At 39.4% G+C, this 20,874-nt stretch overlaps 1 protein-coding gene across 15 annotated transcripts in view; it reads left to right on the top strand.

Annotated features, from left to right (window-relative positions):
* The window catches only part of LOC110565770 (microtubule-associated protein 4), a 136,331-nt gene that overhangs the window by 59,376 nt on the left and 56,081 nt on the right, over positions 1 to 20,874 (top strand). The window contains exon 3 of one of the 15 annotated variants that reach the window (XM_060385224.1): positions 1,770 to 4,724. The exons of the other annotated variants lie outside the window; for them this stretch is intronic. Coding sequence (XP_060241207.1) covers positions 1,770 to 1,777 — 8 coding nt within the window. The 3' untranslated portion in view covers positions 1,778 to 4,724. Of the gene's footprint in view, positions 1 to 1,769; positions 4,725 to 20,874 lie in introns of those variants that run through there. 15 annotated transcript variants of the gene reach the window in all.

Genomic DNA, 20,874 nt, shown 5'->3' with positions numbered 1-20,874 from the left:
GACCTTATTTCAAAATAAAACACTCCAGATGTAGTTTAGTGATAGTTACTTGATCCTAGGTCCAACTTCCAGTACTAACCCCTAAAAAAGGGTACAGATCTATATATCTCAAAGTAATTGACATCTAGGTTCTATTTTTTGTGGTTGTAAGTTTTACTCCATAAAATTAACTTTTTTATTAGCAACTCATAAATACTGTACTTGGAAACAAGTGTCATGTTATCTTCCAGTTTTGTGAATTGGCTTTTTTTTTTTACTTTGATAGTTGTACTTTTTTATTTCTTTATTATGTATACAATATTCTGTCTGCATGTACATCTGCAGGGCAGAAGAGGGCACCAGGTCTTATTATAGATGGTTGTGAGCCACCATGTGGTTGCTGGGAATTGAACTCAGGACCTCTGGAAGAGCAGACAGTGCTCTTAACCTCTGAGCCTTCTTTCCAGTCCCGACAGTTGTACTTTTATTTACATATTGATTCTTTCTGCTTTGAAAGGAAAGATAAGATTTGCAAGTATTCCTATTGTGAAAGGGTTAGCAGTTTAAACATGAGTGCATTTAGCCAGCTGTGGCGGTTCACACCTGTAACTTCCAACACTTGGCAGGCAGGTTGAGGTGGGCTAGTTTGGCTCATATACCAAGTCCCCTTTGCAAAAAACCAAACCAGGACTGGAGAGGCAGCTCAGTGGTTAAGAGCTATAGGTTAGGAGCTTGTTTTTGCACAGACCCAGGTTTAATTTCCAGCAGTGACATCCATGCTGGGTGGGTAAAAACCATTTTGTTATCTCAGCTCCAGGGAATCTGCCTCGGGGCTTAGGCCACACATGTACTCATGTATGCACGTACACACACACACACACAAACACACACACACACACACACACACTTTAACACACAATTAAAAACAAAAGTAAATCTTTTAACAAAACAAGAAAGTAAGTCTAGTATTTATAACCTGGAGTTAGTGCTGGAAGAAGGAAGAATTGAATCAAATCTACATGAATAGTACATCTTTTCCTACAAGATGTCAAACTCTGACCACAGAAGACTTAGTGGGTTTTGGTATTGTTTCATTGGGGTGTGGGAAGATAGCATGGGGTCTCTTTGGAGCTGCAGTCACAGGCAGTGGTAAATCATCTGATGTGGGTGCTGGGAATCAAACTTAAGTACTCTGGAAGAGCAGCAAGAGCTCTTACCCACTGAGCTATCTTTCCAGCCCTGAGACTTAGTGTTTTAAAAAATTTTAATGGTACATACAGTAGTTGGGGCAGCATTGAAACATCAAAAGTTTCCTGATGACAAAGGGGAACCCAGCTCTGTAGTAACTTGCCTATTGGCACCATAAAAGCAGGGCTTCCTGGTTTTGGATAACTTTTCTTCCTGAGGTAAAAACTCAGTGTTCACATCTAGATTGTTTGGGTTTCTTGAACTGCCTTTAAAAGCGGGTGTTTTACTGAGAGTACACAGATTTCACTGGAGATGGGAAGAAATAGAGGGGGTGGAGACTGCATGTTTTGGGGAGCATGGTGTGACTTGCTTCTCATGTGGCCATCACTAACTAGAATACCTGGCCCAGTGCCTTTGTGAAAACTGGCCTCTCAGTTTTCCTCAGAATGTAGAGCTGAGAGAAGTGCACCTCAACTAAACGGCATAGTGGACTTTAGGAACGTCTTGCTGTATTGAACTTGCTGTTTACTAATGACCTGTGCTTTTCCGCCCTTTCCTTCCCCTTCCTGTTTCTTCCTCCCTTTCTATTTTTCTCCTCCTAGAAGCCTAGAGTGTCTCTCAACACTGGGGCTGCCGCAACACCAGACCAGTGATCTTTCCTAAGCACCGTTACACTTCTAAAACCTTCAGCATTTTGCAGCTTTGCTTTTCCTTCCTGGACACCATGTAGAAGAAGCTGAGGGTAGTTCTTCGGGGCCTATTTCTGCTGATGCCTGAGCAAGCCACCTGCCTCTTGTGTTCTGCAGGGCTTGATGGAACCTCCTTTCCCTTTGTGAGCACAATGTGCAAAATGAATTTGATTTTAGTATTTTTATAAAGGTCATCAAATGTCATTTCTTTTCCTTGTTCTCTTTTAAATTATTTTATCATTTAATTCAGTCTTACATTTTTATTTAAACATTTTTAGTTGGCCTTTTCTTTTCTTTTTTGCATATTCAGTGTGAATCAGCATACTGTAAAACTAAAATGAGAATCTGTGCTTTCATAAAGGGGTTGAGGCCACGAGCTGCAGTGAATTTCCCTTTCCTGCCCCTCATTTTGTTTTCCTTCCGTGAGCTTGCTTTTAGCAAAGATTAGGCTTTAAGGCTAATGGTGTTTCTTTCCACCTTACTAAAAATTTGAATTAATGTTTTCTAGTTGCAAAATTATTTCTCTGAATGAAATTGTTATTTGTTCTGGATGTTGTGGTGTGAGTACCTTTAATCCCAGTATTCAGAGGCTAGCGGATCTCTGTGAGTTCCAACCAGCCAGGGCATCACAATGACACCCTGGTGTTTTATTTATTTTTAAGTGTCTTTGTTAATTGCAAAATGGGCTGCAATTTTTTTTATCATAAACTATATTACCTATTTGTCTAGACTTTGATTCTTCTGAAAATTTGACAACACAATTATTGTGTATTGATTTAAAAAATCATAAAATGTAGTCATAAAGTATCCAAATAAGAATTGGGAAGTTAAAGAAGTGGGAACAGTTGTAATGTTCTTGCCTCTTGTGTCTCCCGAACAACAGAGAAGCAAGCCTCAAAACACTTGAGAAGCACCGCCCACTTAGCAAGCTTCTAGCGCAATCCAGCGAAGGCCTGTGGCCCGACAGGCCCGACCCTGACCCCACGGCCCACCTTCTGACTATGCACTCAGGCTGGCCTTGGACATCTGGGCTCAAGCATTCCGTTTACTAGCTGAGACTAAGGCAGATGTCACTGTGCCTGGCTTCTGGTGCAATTGCTTGATTACTCAGGAAGCGTGTTTAGGACTAGGGTCTGTTTGAGTTCTGAATGGCTTTTTTTTCTACAACATTCCAGTAGAATTGGTGGATCACAGGTGAAGTCCTATGTGTAAAATCCTTTACATGGAACAAAAATTTACATTCTTAATCTGTCTCATTGGTTCTTTTTTTGTGCATTTTTCCAAAGAAATAAGTAAAATTAAAGCAACATAAAACCTAGAACCATATAGGATAAGTACTATGAAACCTTTGATTAAGCTTTGGGTTTTTAGGAGTAGAGCAGAAATTCCAGGCCGTGTTTGAGACCTTAGAAGAATTCTGATATAGGAACTGGAGTGTGAAATGTGCTCTTTGTTTCAGTCTTTTGGTTACGGAAGGTGGTCTTCAGCCTCTGAGGTACTGTTTACTAGAGATTAGAAGAAGTAGCTTATGCTATGTTTGAGAGTTACAGTGCCTATTGTTTTTAATCTTCTGACATAAAACTACTTTTGAAACCTGTGTGTAGTGGCTTATACTTGAGATTTCAGACTCCAGTAAGAAGAGTCAGGGATTTTGAGTAGTAGTAGGCCAGCCTGAGTTACGTGAAACCCTATCATAAGAACAAACAACTGAGGGCTGCAGAGATAGATGGCTCAGAGGTTAAGAGAACTGGCTGCTCCAAAGGTCCTGAGTTCAGTTCCCAGCAACCACATGGTGGCTCACAACCATCTATAATGAGATCTGGTTCCCTCTTCCGGCATGCAGGTGTACATGCAGGCAGAACATTGTATACATACTAAATAAATAAATCTTTAAAACAAAAACAACCCCCCCCCATATACTTTTGAAAGGTAAAATCAGAATGACCCGAAGATTTAGGAAAGTTTTTGCAGTGACTGTAGTTGAAGAAGCTCTGCCTTCCACAGGGATGTGATCACAAGGCTGGTGTCTCTAAGTGCAGAAAAGTAGGTCTAGGCAGGCTGAGGCTGGTACAGTTCATCTTCCAAGATGCTGACAACAGTATGAAAACTCTTCTTGTAGGGAAGCACACCATCAAATAGAACATAGTTCTTTAACTGTTTTTTTCCCCCTCCTTTTTATTGGGGACAGTGGAGTTGGCCAGGGAACTTTTAAAAACAAAATAGTAGCATTTGCTTTTTAAAATCATGCTTGGTATGTTTCTGTTGCCTTTTTTAAAAACAGTTTCTGTAGCTTTTTTTTTTTTTTAAAGTAACAGGTAGGTAAAGGTGCCAGGCAGCAAATGGTCACATATACTCATACTTCATAACCAACATTGGTTTATGCCACTTTTATTTCCATTTTATGTTTATTTTGTTTAAAAATTTTAATGTGTTTTCCTAATGAGTTTATATAAATGTTCTTGTTTTCTGTTAATAGCCAGATGAAATTTAATGTAGTTTGTTAGCTCCATCTGTTGCATTTAGATATTTATTTTGAAAGCAATAAGGTAATGTTTCGTATATAGCTTCTTAGGAAGTAGCTTGTCCCTTGAAAAAAGAAAAGTGTTGTTACCTTGATGGTCACAGGCTGCTTGGGTATCTCTACTTAAATGTGATAATTCTCATTTTCTCCTCTACTCCTGCCTCACTCAATAATGAAGATGTAGAAGCCTATTTATTTATTTATTTGCATTTTATAAATTTATAGCTTTATTTGTAATTTTCTGTGACTTTAGGCTTTTAACAATTTTGTATTTTGGGACATTTTACTGTGTCATTGTGCTAAATAAATTAAACTAATAAACATACATTAACACCTTATGAACTGGATTTTGGCTGGGGTCTGAGTTATTGAAGTTTAAACGAATGGTGCTTTGAGGTCTGAGTTATCAGTCTGACAAAGCTTTGGATCCCACTCCTGATAGTGCTGTAACTGTATGGACTTCGGTCAAGCATTCCCACTCAAACCCTTCTGTTCCCCAGATCTGAATGTTAGAAAGCCCAGTTGGCTATTGATTGTTAGTAGCACCTGCTGAGTTAGCAGAATGGCAAAAAGGGTCTTTTAAAAGGCAGTGTCTGTGGCATATTGATTGTTAATTCAGTACCTTCTGGGTTTATCTAATAAAGTTTGTTATGCTTATTAATATTTAATATGGTGACTGCAAAAAAATACAGAGTGTATAAGACTGCAAATATAGTATATTGATGGAATAAAGACACCAAAAAGGAAACTAAGGATGGTGGGATATTCTTGCAATCCCCTGCACATGGGAGACCATAGGCAGGATAGCAAAATTTTGTCTTAAAATGGGGCAGGAAAGGGAAAGCTCAGTATAGATTTTCATCTTGTTTTGAGACAGGTTCTAGTCATGTAGCCCAGGGTGCATTTATGTTGATCCTCTTGGCTTAGCTCCCTGAGTGCTGATTATAGGCATATGCCACCATACCGACTCAGTGTAGAACTTAAATATCCTAAAGACTATTTCATAGTCCTTACTAACATTTTTATGGGTATGTCTAACATAAAAGTTACTTGTGATGGCAGAAAATAATAATAGTAATAACAGTAATAATAATAGCAATAATGATAATAATAATTTGTTTAGGAAAGTGTCTGTGCTAGTCATCTAGTCTGATATACATGTATAGTCCAGGCTGGCCTTGAACACACAGAGTTCTTCTGCCTCAGCCTCTCTGTGACTGGGATTACAGGTGTGACAGTGTCTTGCAGGAGCAAGTCTTGCCTATGATTTGGTTCTTCCTTCTTGTTTACCATGATAATATGGTGAGACCAGAAGGCTAGAGAGTGTTCTAGGCAAAAACATAGTGCATAATGGACAAATTCCGAGTGCTTCTATATGCAAAAGTAGCTTATCCAGCAGTGCTGCTGCCTGTTTATATTGTAATTGGAATAAGATTTTCTTAAAAATTTATATGTGTGTGTGTGTGTATACGCTCACACATGTTCTGTGTGAATGAATGTACGTGTATATTTAGGTGTGCATGCACATAGTATTTTTTTATTGTAACAATCTTCCTGTGATATGATATTTTAAGATCATACTAGCCTCAGAATAGTGTGACTCCTGTTCCTGATGTTGAAGGTGTGCTCTGTGCTTTTTTGCTGTCGCTTGTCTCATCAGATAAACATAAAGGATTAACAGATAAGTGAGTCTTTAATAGGAATAGGTTCAACAACAAATCCATGAACTGACAAGCCATAAATGAAGTTCAGTTATAATGTTACATTATAATCCTAAGTATCTACATGGCAAGACATTCTTATTTTTGTCTCTCCCTCCATAAATCTTAGAAACAAGAGTTTGCTTCTTGTATTTTTTTTTTTTTTAAGTATAAGCCAATGATTGGAGAAACACTAATAACAAGCTAACAATCAATGCTTTGTAGAGTTGTGGGTTTTTTTTTTTTTTTTTTACTTTGTTTTTTTTTTTTAATTTCTTTGTGTAGCTCTGGATATCCTGGAATTCACTCTGTAGACCAGGGTAGCCTCGAATTAAAGACTGTGTCTGCCTTCTAAATGCTGATTAGAGCCTGTTGTTTCTTTTTCTTTCTTTTCTTCTCAGGAAATTCTACATAGAAAATTAACTTTCTAAATTTCTAGGACTAACTAAATTCCTGTTTGTTTTGTTTTGCTTGTTTTTGTCTTTAGGAAAATGTAGATTTATTAAGAAAAAGTGAGAAAGAGCTCACAAAGGGAGTAGGTACAAGGGAGGAGTACCAAATTCTAGTGTTCTTAGAGCCCTTTAAAGATAACGCATAGATAGCTCAGTCCGTAACATGCTTGACTCACAAAAGCTTGAGGACATGAGTTTAGTCCTCAGTACCCATGTAAAAAGCTGGGTGTGAAAGTATGTGTGACAGACTTTTCCTGGGCACAGGGAAAACACACATGTGTCCTCAACCAAGAAGGGAACTCATAACACACCAAAGTCATGATTGTACCAGTGTCCAATGAGCGTTTTTTTTTTTTTTTTTGGGATTACTAACAGGGGAGGGGTTATTCATAAGGAGCAGGGATAACTCAAAAGTAGCTGCATCAGCAGAAAGCCCACTACAATGTGGCTCTGGAAACCTGCAATCCTGTAGCTAGCAGGCAGATTCCAACATGCCTTTCTTTCAACACTTTGGCTGATTAGAGCTTTGACTCCCCAGAAACTGTTAATAGGGGCTTTCAAGAATTTTCCAAGTTTCTATCCTCCTGTACATATCTTTTAACTCCCAAGGCTCTTGAGCCTCCTCTCTTTTGGACGACTTGTTACACAGCAGGCCAGGAGCACTGAGGAGGCGTATCCCTGGAGCTCACTGGTCAGCCACCCTAAGGGATGGGCTCCAGGCCATTTAGAGACCTTGTTTCAAAGGAGGTAGAGGGCATTATCTGTCTGTCTGTCTGCCTACCTACCTATTTTTTTTCTTTTTCTTTTTTGTTTTGGAGACAGGGTCATGCTGCCTGACTCTGACTGTACTGAACTCACTATGTAGACCAGGCCATCTATCCTTGAGCACTTGCCTCTCCTTCCCAAAAGACATGTGCTGTCTGTCATTCCTGGCTGAAGGGCATTCTTGATGATGACATTTGAGGTTGCCCTGGCCTCTATACAAACACACTCCAACCATGACCAACACAACCAGTTATAAAAAAAGATGCTGGAGCCTGTGTAAGAAGGATGCACAGAAATGATAAATTTGGCTATAAAGTTCTGGAAGGATCTTCCAAATGGTAGTGAAATGATAGATTTATTATGCCATATTAGGAAATGATTTCTCCTAAAACATCAATCTTTTTGGCAAAAATAGAAAAACTGACCATGAAATTTCATGGAAATCGCAAGAGGTAACCTTGAGTAGCAACAATCTTGAAAAAGAACAAAGTTGAAAATCTCAAACTTGCTGATTTCAAAACTTCCTATGCTAAATAAATAAGGCCACGTGATACCAAGGTGCCAGGCACAGTAGTAATACATTTCTCTAATCTTGATGCTTGGAAGATGGAGGCAAGAGGACCATGAATCAGAGTTAGTCTGGGCTACCTAAGGCTCTGTTCTGAAAAACAAAAACAACAAAATGAATGTGGTGTTGAAATAAGGAATAGAATAGAAAGCCAAGAAATAAATCTTTGTACATCTGGTGAGATGGTTTTGACAAAGATGACAAGATAATTTGTTAGGGAAACTATAGCCTTTTCAACAAATGGTGTTGGGAAATCTGGATATTCATATATAAAGAATTGTTATGGGACTGGAGAAATGGCTCAGTAATTAAGAGCACTGACTGCTCTTCCAGAGAACCCAGGTTCAATCCTCAGCACTTACTTGCCGGCTTACACAACCATCTGTCACTCTAGTTCCAGGTGATCTGATACCCTCTTTTGACCTCTGAGTACCAGGAACTCACATACGTGCAGGCAAAATACCCATGTACATAAATAAAAATAAATATTAAAAATTGTTGTATTTTATACCGTATACAAGAACCAATTTAAAAAAAAAAAAGGATTGTGCCTGTGCTCCCAGTACCTAGGATGCAGAAGTAGGTCTTGGGATCCCAGGAGAGGAAGAGGGAGATGGATGTTTTAAAACAAACAAAGCAGAACACAAAAATGTTGTTAAACCACCCTTTATAAATATCATTGGGTGGGCCAGGTGGTGGTTACAGTGTGGCTAGGATATAAAAGCACAGGAGGATCAGAAGTTTCAAAATCATCTTTGGTTTGGCTACATACAGTATTTGTGGCTATTCCCAGCATACATGAGACCCTGCCTTAAAAAATAACAAAAAAATTTAAAATAGATTTATTGACTTTATAATAGTTAGGACTATAAGGCAGCAAGAGATGATGCCAAATTTGAGAATAGCCTGGGCTACATAGTGAGACCTTTATCTCATTTTAAAAATAAAATTGGAAAGATTTTGTTTGACTTACCAACAAAACTAACGTTAAGGACTTGACCAGACTTTTGTTCACCCATATTTATAACCTTCTGTTACCCAAAGATGGAAGCAAATCAGGTGTCCCATCTACACAGGAGTGGTTAAAGAAAATGTGGTATATGAGCTTTTGATAAGGCTACAACATTGGTGAACCTTATGATGAGACTTCACACTAATTGAAAGGGGACCAATTAAGTGCTGAGGAATGTATAATAGAGTATTTGCCGGGCATGCTCAAGATCATGGGTTCAAATCCCTAGCACTACAAAGAAAACAGGTTAATCACAGAAAACAAATTACATATGATAGCATTTATATCAAATACCTGGAAGAGTCAAGTCCATAGAAACAGGAAAGACTGGGCAGCGGTGGTGGCGTACGTCTTTCACCCCAGCACTTGGGAGACAGAGGCAGGTGGCTCTCTGTGAGTTCAAAGCCAGCCTGGTCTACAGAATGAGTCTAGGATGTACAAAATTACACACTGAGAAACCCTGTCTCAAGAAAGAAAGAAAGAGAAGGAAAGAATTTAAAAATAAAATGTCATCTAGGAGTTGGGGAGTTAGTCTTTGGATACAGAATTTTAGTTTTGCAAAATGAAAAAGATGTAGAGAGAAATACATAAATATGTAAATGCTGTTTAAATGCTAAGCAGTTATGGAACATTTTTGTAAGAACAGATATAACTTTTCATGAAGATTAGAAATTGAAATTACCATTTGGTTGTAGAACTGACATATCAAGTTTGAGGTGTCCTAAACTGAACTCATCCCTTCCTTAACACCTGCAAAAGAATAAGACCCAAACAGAACATCTGCTCCCTTCTCATTAAACGCAAACTCTGCCCTTCTAGCAAACGGGCTGGAACATCTGTCTGTCTTCCTTAGTTCTCTCACTTACATCCAGTTTTTCAGAAAACAAACAAACAAACAAACAAAAAAAAAACACAGATGGAACCTGACCACTTCTTACACCTTGATCTCCTGAATTAGTCTCCTAGCTTGCTTTTGCTTGCTTTCTGCAGTATGTATTCTTTAAAATATCCAGTGTGCTGAGCTGGAGAGATGTCTTAGAGCCCTAGCTGCTCCTCCAGGGGTCTCAGCACCCACACAGTGGGTCACAGATGGCCATAACTACACTTCCTGGGGATCTTACACCCTCCTTTGGCCTCTGAGGGCACCACACAGTTAAGTAGTGCACCTGTGTCTGATGTGGACCTGCACATAGATCGTATTTTTTTGTTTGTTATCCCTGTCACCTCTCTGACCATAGTTTTAGTCCTCCCTATGTTAACTTGGCTTCATTGATATTGCCGAGTTCCTTCAGGCAATGGGTTGCTACCAAGTAAGTTATCTGGAAGCCATCATGGAACACTGGCAGAAATGTCCTATGAAGATGCTCACAGTGGTACTTACCAAAACTTTTTATCATCCACACTGGCATCAAGAAGAGGCACCCTTCCAAGTGCACTCTTTGTATTTAACTGCCATAGGAAATGTTAACAGGCTCCCATAAGTACATTTGGAGCTGGGATGCAGTAAATGGATGACTGACAATCTTATTATTTTGGCTACTTAGCTTTTATATGCATTTTTCTACGCATACCTCATGCATATGCATATATATGCGCATACACACAGACATGTATACATATAAATGTATGCGTGTGTTGTGTGTGTCTGTGTATATTCCCCCCCCCCCCACCCCCCTTGGCTTTTTGAGACAGGATTTCTCTGTGTAGCTGTGCCTGTCCTGGAACTCACGCTGTAGAACAGGCTGGCCTCAAACTCAAATATATCTACCTGCCTCTGCCTCCCATGTACTGGAATCAAAATTGTGTACCACCATATCTGGGTCTGATAATTTTTTTAAAAAATTTAATTGCATTTTTAATTTCTCTTGTGTGCTTAGGGGAGGTGGGTTGTATATTGGTTTACTTGTGTAGGTCAGAGGAAAACCTGCAGGTTCTCTCCTTTAAGACATAGAGCATAGGGATTGAATTTAGGTCCTCAAGGTTGAGAGTAAGTACTTTTACCAGCTAAGCTATCGATCCCTCCTGCTCTATTTTTAAATTCTCCAGTATCTGCTTCCTACATGCTGCTGAGATTACAATCATGAACTACCATGCTGATCTCATAAATTAATCTTCAATAAGTCATAATAATGGAAAGAATAAAATGGTTAGGAGTACATACATAAGCCAGGTTGTGTGCTCCTGTAATCCCAGCACTCAAGGAGGTAGATGCGGGAGGATTTCTGTGAGTTCGAGGCCAGCCTGGTCTACCAAGTGAGTCCAGGACATCCAAGACTACAAGTAGAAACCCTGTCTTAAAAAGACCAAAACAAAATACAAAAAACAAAACCCCAAAAAAGTGTTGGTGATTTAAGTCTGAAATCCCAGCACTCAGTAGGTGGGGGCAGGATGATGAGTTTAAGATTATCTTTGGCTATATAGCAAATTCAAGATTATCCTTGGATACATAGCACCTGTCTCAAACAAAACAAACAATCCTGGTTAAGGACTGCACACACTTACATTCCTGGTACTGTGGAAGTGGTGGTAGGAGAATGATTGGAGTCATCCTCAGCTACATCGCAAATTTGAGGCTAGCCTGGGACACACAGAAAAAAAACCTTTCTACAAAACAAAATACATATATGAAAGAAGAAATACCTAAAACTATCACAGTTTTCAGCTGGGTGTAGTGCCACACACCTGTAATCCCAGCACTTAGATGTTTCTAGGCCTCACTGAGTTTGAAGCCTACATGGTCTACCTAGAGAGTTACAGGTCATCCAGGGTGACATAAAGGTACTCTGTCTCAAAACACAAAACAGACAGAAAAAGAATCTGTCGTGTAGTTCTCATTTGTGTAATTAATGATAAGACCATTGTTGATATTAGTGACCTTTTTTGCTGGCCTGGAGTTTTGCTGTATAGATCATGCTGGTCTTAAACTCACAAAGTTCCGTTTACCTCTGCCTCCCAAGTGCTGGGATTAAACATGTACACCACTGTGCCTTGGCTTTCTAAATTGCAGTTTTATATTTTCCTTTAGGCAGAATTTTAGCTAATTGAATTTCTTTACCTAATGAAATGACTCAAACTTTCATTTCCTAATCTAGCCTGGTTTTGGTTCCTATAGTTTTCCACTATATTTGGCAAGAAAGTGTGAAGAGGTGCCTGGGTTCCAGAGACAGAGAGTATTCCTGGCTTTCATTATATAGTAACTTCTTTATAATTGGACCCAGTCATTTCAGCCCATACATTCAGTGGCATAGAGTCCCAGGTGACCAAATTGGCAGTCAGTCCCATCTTCTAATTTAATTGCATTATTAGTTGTATAGGCTGGTAGATGTTTTTCTTCTTTGGAAACTAAAACTTTCAAATTAGTAGAACTCAGTTGGCAGAGCGAAAGCAACATTTTTTCTGGTGGATTATTAGGTTCTGGAAGGATGAGTGGCAGGGGAAAAGGGTATGTCTCAGAGGCAGGCATGTGTGAGGCCCAGGGTCCAAGCCCATGCATAAACAAATACATGAATGAGCCCACCTTTCTCCTTGATTATAAATGTGTCTGTTCTGGCAGTAGGGGAGACAGCACCATGTAAGGTCTCTAAATCAATGCGCTGATAGTCCTTTCAGAGTGTTGTCTCCTAACTGAACAGTAAACAGTTCTCTAAATCAGGCCTTCTAGGTGATGGGATAGACTGAAACCAGTGACTCCCACAGACGTGAGCGCCATTCAGCAATTCTTTACTGTTAAGATGCCCATCCCCCACTTGGTTAGAAGCAGAGCTATGTGAAACATCAAGGATGTTGATTTAGACGTTTTCCCGTAAAGCCCCCCCCCCCCTTTGATTAGTAAAAGATTTATGTTTCTCTCCCACTTTGGAAGAAATCCAGTATGACCAAGTGTCTAGCTAGTCCCCCTGAGGAAAGGTGACGTAATCAGTCTCATTGTTGGTCTACTCTGTGGATATTTGCTAGCTTTAGAGAGGTAAGATTTCTGTAGGTGAGACTGTTACATGGGTGAGTCCACGCACTTGACACCATGGCCAACCTAACCCACAAAGTATGAGTCTGTCAAGCAAGCACTGAAGTTCCTAGAGCAAGAATATGGCTTACAGCCATTATGTCAGCACCGGGACTATATCGATATAGTTTCCCAGTTTGGGGAAATATCAGCATGTTGTATAAATGCATGTATAAATCACGTTTGTTTTGTTTTGTTTTGTTTTCCTCCCTCAGTTGGCCATGTGGAACTCTGGGGAGGCCATTAGCATGGGTTGAAGAGGAAGCAAAAAAAGACAGCAGTGAATGAATGAGTTTGAGTCCTCTGCTGTGTCACTTACTCATTTCTTTGGATCTCCTTGACTTTAATGTTTCTACTTGATAGTAGATAGTGCTGCCTATAGCTAGAAGAGAGTAGGTAGGCAGGCCACGTTGAGACTAGACTATAGGGTGATGTTATATTATGTCTCATGGTTAGGCATCTGGCCACCACTGCAAACCAATCCAATAGAGAGAAGGTGGGCCTGATATATGTCTGCAATCCCTGGACTCAGGAGGTGGAGGCAGGAAGATGACATCAAGATTGTCTTCAGGGCCATTGAGATGGCTCAGCAGGAAAAGATTTCACTGCCAACCCTGATGACTTGTGTTTGTTCTCCAGGACCCAGATTATGGAGAGAACTGTTTCCTGCAATTTGTTGTTTTTCTTTGTCTGTCTGTCTCTCTTTCTCACCAAAATAAACAAATACACACATAAACAAACAAATTCAGAAAGGTTGTTTGGTTTTATTTCATCTTCAGAGAAACTGGCCTCAGAGTCCCTGTATAATCTATGTTGACCTGAACTTTTGGTCTTAGAGCTACATTGTAAGTCATGGATGTCATTAGACCTTGATTACATTATGTATTAAGGAAAAATGGTCACCTGTTAGGGAACTAATTAATGGTCTCTCTTTTTAAGTCTTGGTGTATATTTGCCTGCACTTTTATCATCCCTTTCTAAAGAAAAAGCTGTAAAAGGTTAGGGGTAGAATGCTCAGTGGTAGAATGCTTGCCTTTAATGAGGCAGGTCCTTGGTTCAATTCCAAGAGCCACACACAAAAAGAAAAACTTTTTGTGTGTGCATGCCTGTGTGCTTGTGTATGTGTGTCTGTTGTGTTTTAGTAGTTTTGGGCCAGCCTGGGCTACATAGTGAAATCCTTTCCCCAAAGTAATTGTTTATGTTCTCTTGTAACTGTATATGCAGGTGTGAAGGTCAGAAGACAACCTTCCGCAGCAGGTGTAGTGGGTTGTGATTACAAGTATGTATAAGAGACATGGTACTTGTGTTGTTATAACTAACGCTCTTCAAAGAGAAAAAACCCTGCTATATCAAGTACACACAGTGTACAATGCTATGTACTATGTTATGCGCTAGTAAAACAAGGAGGCAGAATTTTATCATCTAGAATTCTCGTTCTGTCTCAGTACTAAGGTTGTGGGTTGAGTGAGTGGCAGGGGTTAAAAACAAGGCTGGCAATGATAGCTCAGGTGGTAAAGTACCTGCTTAACAGCAGGACCTTGGTCTAAACCAGGCCAGATGACAAAAGTCTCTCATTTTGGGAGGTAGAGGCAGATGTTCAGAATCTTCCTTGGATGCGTAGTGAGTCTGAGCATGACCTGACCTACTTATATCAGTCTCACTATCCTGGTTTGCCTGGAAGTCTCTCTGTAGACCAGGGTGGCTGCAAACTCACAGGGATACAGCTGCCTCTGTCCCAGAAGTGCTAGGATAAAAGAGTTTGTTTGTTTATTATTATTATTATTTTTAAATAAAACCAAAAGCCCACCTGGCTGAATACTTCTCTTTGCTGTCCTAGTCAGACTATCAGGCTACATACCCAGCTCTGGACCAGAAACAAGTGATGGGAAAAGGGATGGGGAAACCAAACCAGTCCTCAGCTGACATATTAACACTAGCAGACACACTAACACTAGCAGGATCTGAGATGACCAGAAACAAGAAGAAAGTTAATATTTGAATGTTAATTTCATACTTGATTTTGTGTCCAATGGGGTTCCAGAGTTTTTAATTTATATGTTTAGACTGCAACCCTAGCTTTCCTGGAACTCACTATGTAGACCAGCCTGGCCTCCACAGTTCACAGATCTTCCTGCCTCTGCCTCCCTCATGCCTAGGATAAAAGTGTTCACAATCATACTGGTCCAGTAAGCTTTTATAATGAGAAGAGCAAATATCCTTTGAAAATTTTCCCCACTCTGGAGAGTGGGTATCTTCTTGTTGCTATAGAGAACAAATGGCCAGTTATCTGTGGTAGCCTGGAATGCACTTCTAGAAATAATAGAAGCATTGAAAATTGGGCATGCACAAAAATAAAGTTTAATGTTCTCACTTGGTTACCATAGATGAATTTTGATTAGGACTCTGTATAAATAAGATTTTTGACTTTATACCAAATCTTTCCTAACTTCAATACTTAATGCATAACATATAACCTGCTTAATGGAATGTAAAAATAGAAATGGGGTTCATTATGAATTACTGGTTCACTAAGGAAATATTTTAATTCCTGTTTTGTCTGAAAAAAGAAAAGAGCTGATTTCTATTTTCCTCCAATTAGGATGGCTGTATATCATGTCAGCGATGTTAGTTCTGGCTTATTAGGCCTGTTTTTCTGACCTGATTGTAATTAGTTTTTATTCTCCTATGTCTAACGCCCTATTACCTGGTAGATTTAATTTATTTAATGGTTTGGCTTAGCTTAATGTAAATCCTCTTGTGTTGTATGTGTAGAGAAGTTAAATTATACACAACTGTAATAGTTTCATTTCAACAGAAATGAAAATTTAGTAGACACAGAGTTTTTTTATTTTTAATGAGGAGACTCTTAATCAGTACATTGTATAGCTAAGAAAAACCTGTAAAAAAGGCCAGGAAAGTAGCAGTAGAATGCTAGCCTAGCATGTAGGAGGCCAGATTTTTTCCCCCTAGCATCATGTAAGCTTGCCATGATGACATGTCTGTAATTCCAGCTCTTGGAAAAGGGCTATCAGAAGTTCAAAGTCATTTTTGGGTACATGGTTTAAATCCATGGGGTATGTGAGATACTGCCAAAATGAGAGAGAGAGAGAGAGAAGAAGAAGAAGAAGAAGAAGAAGAAGAAGAAGAAGAAGAAGAAGAAGAAGAAAGGAGAAGAAGAGGGAGAAGAAGAGGGTGAAGAGAAGAAGAAGAAGAGAAGAAGAAGAGAAGAAGAGGAAGAAGAAAAAGAGAGAAAGACAGACAGACAAGAAAATGCTACACGATGCAACTGGCTGGAGAGGTGGCTTAGCAGTTAAAGAATGCCAGTCAGTATTATCTCTAGGTGAACATTTTCCCCTGCAAATTCCAACTGCTTGTAATTACTTGTTTAGCACCATTTTTTGAACACCAGTTAGGTGCCAGGTAACATATACAGTAGGTACTGCATTCAGTCTGTCATAAATGGGTGTTTGGGTTGAAGTACATGAAGGAAATCTATTTCACACGTAAATGCTTGGGAGATGGAATATTGCATTTTTTTCTCTAGGTAACTAACTGTATATTCTTTGATTTGTTATGAAAGCTTGACAAGTAGTAATTTCTTAAAGGTTATTTATAATATGTATAGAAAACCAGATCAGTGAAGTTTTATACGCTACTATATTAAAATCCACGGTGTATGCTGGGTATATGCCTTACTTCTCGCAGAGGTTTCTAAGGGTGACTAATGATGGGGATAAGGTCATTTCTATTTCCTCATGTAAGTTGAATTATTGTTTATAGTTTACTTTCCATTCTTCTACTAAAATAGGCTCTGAGTAGATTACAATTATACTATAAAAACAAAACAAAACCCAAAAGCTACACAAGATGGCTCACATCTATAATCCCAACCAATATTCAGGGGTCTTAAGGCAGGGGTTTTGTTAAGAGTTTGAGGCTAGCCAGGACTTACTAGAGTAAGATGCTGTCTTGAAAAAAGAAAAGAAAAAGTTAAATTTAGTCCAAATGCCATTGCTCCTGCAGGGGAGTTTGCCTCCTTAGCTGAGTTTTAAGAACAAAATCTAGGTCAGCAGCACTGTTGAAGATGTGGGAGTGAGTTTCTGTTAAAGCTACTCATTAAAAATTGATACTAGTGGCTGGCTGCCTGTGTGAATGAGGCTCCTGAGAGCTGCTTGGAGCTGTGCTGCAGCTTCCTTCTGGAAAGACTGCTACCAACTACACTTGAATTGCCCTCTCCAGAGAGTGAGCAGAGATACCCACGTCTTTGATTTACAGCTCGAGTTTCTTTCCAGAGATCAAGAAGTAAATGTGTTCATTGTATCCATGAGAAGCTGCTCTTTAATTTCTTTGGATTTACATTCTAAAGAGTTGTAGAAATGATTTCTGAAAATACAATTTTCATTCCAAATGCAGACCACTTTCCAAGAAGTTTGGTGTATAGTGTGAATGCATTAGCATAAAACATTCAGTCTAGAAAAACAGCCATATTCGCCCCCCTTTGTGATGGAGTCTTACTGTTTCTGGCTGTTCTAGAATTCTCTGCCCTCAACAACTCCGAGATCTTCTTTCCCAGTGCTAGGATTAGTGTTCACCCCCATGCCCAGCCAAATTCCTTTTGGCAATTTTGATAGTAACTTACTTACTATAAGTTACTTATTGTAAGTAACTTATAGTAAGTAAGTTATTATAATATCAAAACAGTAGTTTTGATATCATGAAAATATTATGATAATTATATTTTGATATTATGAAAAAAGTGAAAGTTGTAAAAGCACAGTTGTTAGAGGTGTTTTGGGGGGTGGTGGTCTCAGAACCCTGGGCTTTAAGTTATTTGACAAGCTAACACTCCAGTCCATCTCTCCATCCCCCTGTTTTAGGTTCTTTTATTTTTTAAAGATTAATTTGTTTATTCTGTATATAATGCCAGACGAGAGCACCAGATCTCATTATAGATGGTTGGGAACCATCATGTGGTTTCTGGGAATTGAACTCAGGACCTCTAGAATAGCGAGTGTTCTTAACCTCTGAGCTATCTCTCCATCACCCTGTTTTAGGTTTTTAATGAGAGTAATAAATGTGTATACTAACACATATGAACTGAGAACTGTTTTAAAGGCCAATATGAAACTAGTTAATTAGGGACCAAATTGTTTCATAGTGCTAGTGAATGTTGAAAGAAAGAAGAGACAAGGCACACCAGAGCCATGAGGTGCTCTTTGGAAATTCTGAGGCACAAGTCTTGGCATTGGCATGTGGACAAGGGAAGGAGGCATTAGGGGGTAGACAGGTAACTAAATAGGTAGAGTCTCCTCTCACCAAACCTGAACAACCGAAGTGTGAGTGTGTGATTAATTATGCATTTTCTCATGTGTTTAATCAGCCTTATAGAAATGCTGATATAAATGGCTGATAAAACCAGGAAATATGTATAATCTGTTAGCATCCAGTAGAGATACCTAGAGACATATATTTATGACAATTCAATTCATAGTAGGCATGATATGGAATCAGCCTAGGTAATTGACAAATGAGTGAGTAAAGAAAGTGTAACACACACACAGCCATGAGAAACAATGAAATCATGTTTGCAGGAAATGGGTGGAACTAGAAATAATCATGTAAATAAAACAAACAAGTAATATAAGCCAGGCCCCAAAAATCACTACATGCTTTCTATATTGTATTGTAGTCTTCTAGGAAAAATAAATAAACACGGAAGTAAGTTGGAATAGGAGGGTACAGGAGGTGATAGGATGAATAAGTGTAACTAAAGTATGCTGTGGACGTACAAAAATTGTCACAACAAAACCCATTGTTTCTGTACTAAAGGTGCTTAACATGATTTGTTTGTTTATTGGGAGGTGCAGATCTAGACAACAAAGGAAAAGTGCTAAGAGGAGAGAGAGAAAAGAAAGAAAAATGAATTTACTTTTAAGTGCTTGTGTGTTTGTGTGCTGATGAGTTCATGTGTTTCAGAGTGTGTTCAGGAGGCCAGAGGTTTTTGATTCCCCAGGAACTGTAGTTACTAGTGGTTGTAGCCACCCAAGTGGCTTGGGAATTCCTTGCAGTTTTAAAAGAACATAATACTTTGTACCACAGCCAGATCTAGGAGAACTAAAATAAGATAGGCTCGGACAAAGACATGGTGAAAATAAAGCCAGTTATGTATTGTTGGAATTACTGTTTGGCCATTTTAGAAAGATTTCATAGCTCCTCAGAAGGTTCCACATGAAATTGTTATGTGACTGCAATTCTTCTTCTAGAATCTATCTAAAACTGTAAGATTTATGTGCTCATAAATTATTTATAGTAGGCAAAACATGGAAGCAATCAAACCTTACCTAAGGAATGGATGAAAGTGTGAGGCAGTCACACAGTAGAGTACGATTTGGCTGTATTTGAAAAGGAAGGAAATTCCGAGTTACACAGCAGAACCTTTAAATCATTACTATAAATGAAAAATGTCAGTTACTGATACCAAGTATCTGATGTAAGTAAGTCCGTAGAAACAAAAAGTCTGGCAAGATTTTTCAGTAGGTAAAGGCGCTTGCTGCCAAACTTGATATTGAGTTCAATACTCAGGATCCACATGGTACAAGAACAGACTCCTGCAAGTTGTCCTCTGACCTCCACAAAAACACTCAAATTCTCTCTCAGTCAGACATGTTCAAATAAATGTTGAAATCAACAAAAGGAAACCATCAAGTGTTCCCAAATTTCCCTGTACCATTTTATATGGTTGTTTATTTATTTATTTTTTATTTTTTTAAAGACAGGCCGCCTGTCCTGGAACTCACAGAGATATGCCTCTGCTTCCCAGAGTATTGAGATCAAAGGCATGTGCCTCTACCACCCAGCCCATTTTTCATTCTTAACAGGAAGTTTCCAAGTTTCCCAAATCAATAAAATCTTCTGGTGTTGCCAGCCTTAGTGATCCCAGCCTTTAATTTTTAAAAATTTATTTATTTATTGAGACAAGGTCTCACTAGGTAGCCCTGGCTGGCCTGGAATTTGGTAGATAGACCAGGCTGGCCTTGAACTCACACAGATCTGCCTGCCTCTGCCTCCTGAGTGCTGGTATTAAGTGTTTGCATGTGAGTACAGGTGCCCACAGAGGCCCGATATATAAGATACCTCAGAACTGGAGGTTCTGGTTGGTCCTGAGCCACACCCAGCATGGGTGCTAGGAACCAAATTTATATCTTCTTGCTTTTAACTCCCGAGCCACCTCTCCAGCCTGCACTCCCCTTCCTCCACCAGTGCTTGGGATTAAACGTAGGGCCTTGTGCCTACTAGACAAGCGCCACACCATTCCTTTATACCCTAGCATAGAGAATGTAGAGCATGCAAAGGCCTTCCAGGTCTGTGTGACCCAGCTGGAGTACAAACATAACTTTAACCCTAGGTCAAGAGGCAGAGTAAGAAACCAGTTGACAGGGATTAAGGAGTGGGAGAGACTTTGGGTTGAGGGTGTTTAAGACATTGTGTAGAAAGGACTTTTAGCTCTCTAGCTCTTTGAGTTTTAGCTCTCTGGTTGGGGGGGGGCTTTTTTTTCAACATTTTTTTCTTTCTTTTTATTACAGTTTATTCACTTTGTTATCCCACCTGTAGCTCCCTCCCTCCTCCCCTCCTAACCCCACCTTTCTTCCCTCTACTCTTCCCATGGCACTCCTTCAGTCCACTGATAGGTGAGGTCTTCCTCCCCTTCCTTCTGATCCTAGTCTAGCAGGTCTCATCAGGAGTGGCTGCATTGTCTTCCTCTGTAGCCTGGTAAGTTTTCGAGAGTAATCAAAGAGCCAGCCACTGAGTTCATGTCAGAGACAGTCCCTGTTCCCATTACTATGGGCTACTATGGGGTTCTAGGTTATCTCCATGAATGGTCCTTGGTTGGACTATCAGTCTCAGAAAAGACCACTGTGCCCAGATTTTTTTTGTTTCTGTTGCTCTCCATATGGAGCAAGCCTTTGGACTTGGGTTTTTGGCCTTTTCCTTCCGGGCTA

This window comes from Meriones unguiculatus, chromosome 6 (genome assembly GCF_030254825.1).
Source record: "Meriones unguiculatus strain TT.TT164.6M chromosome 6, Bangor_MerUng_6.1, whole genome shotgun sequence".
In the NCBI taxonomy this organism is placed as follows: Eukaryota; Metazoa; Chordata; class Mammalia; order Rodentia; family Muridae; genus Meriones; species Meriones unguiculatus.
The sequence above is the reverse complement of the archived record's forward strand: the minus strand, read 5'-3'. Positions and strand labels throughout refer to the sequence as shown.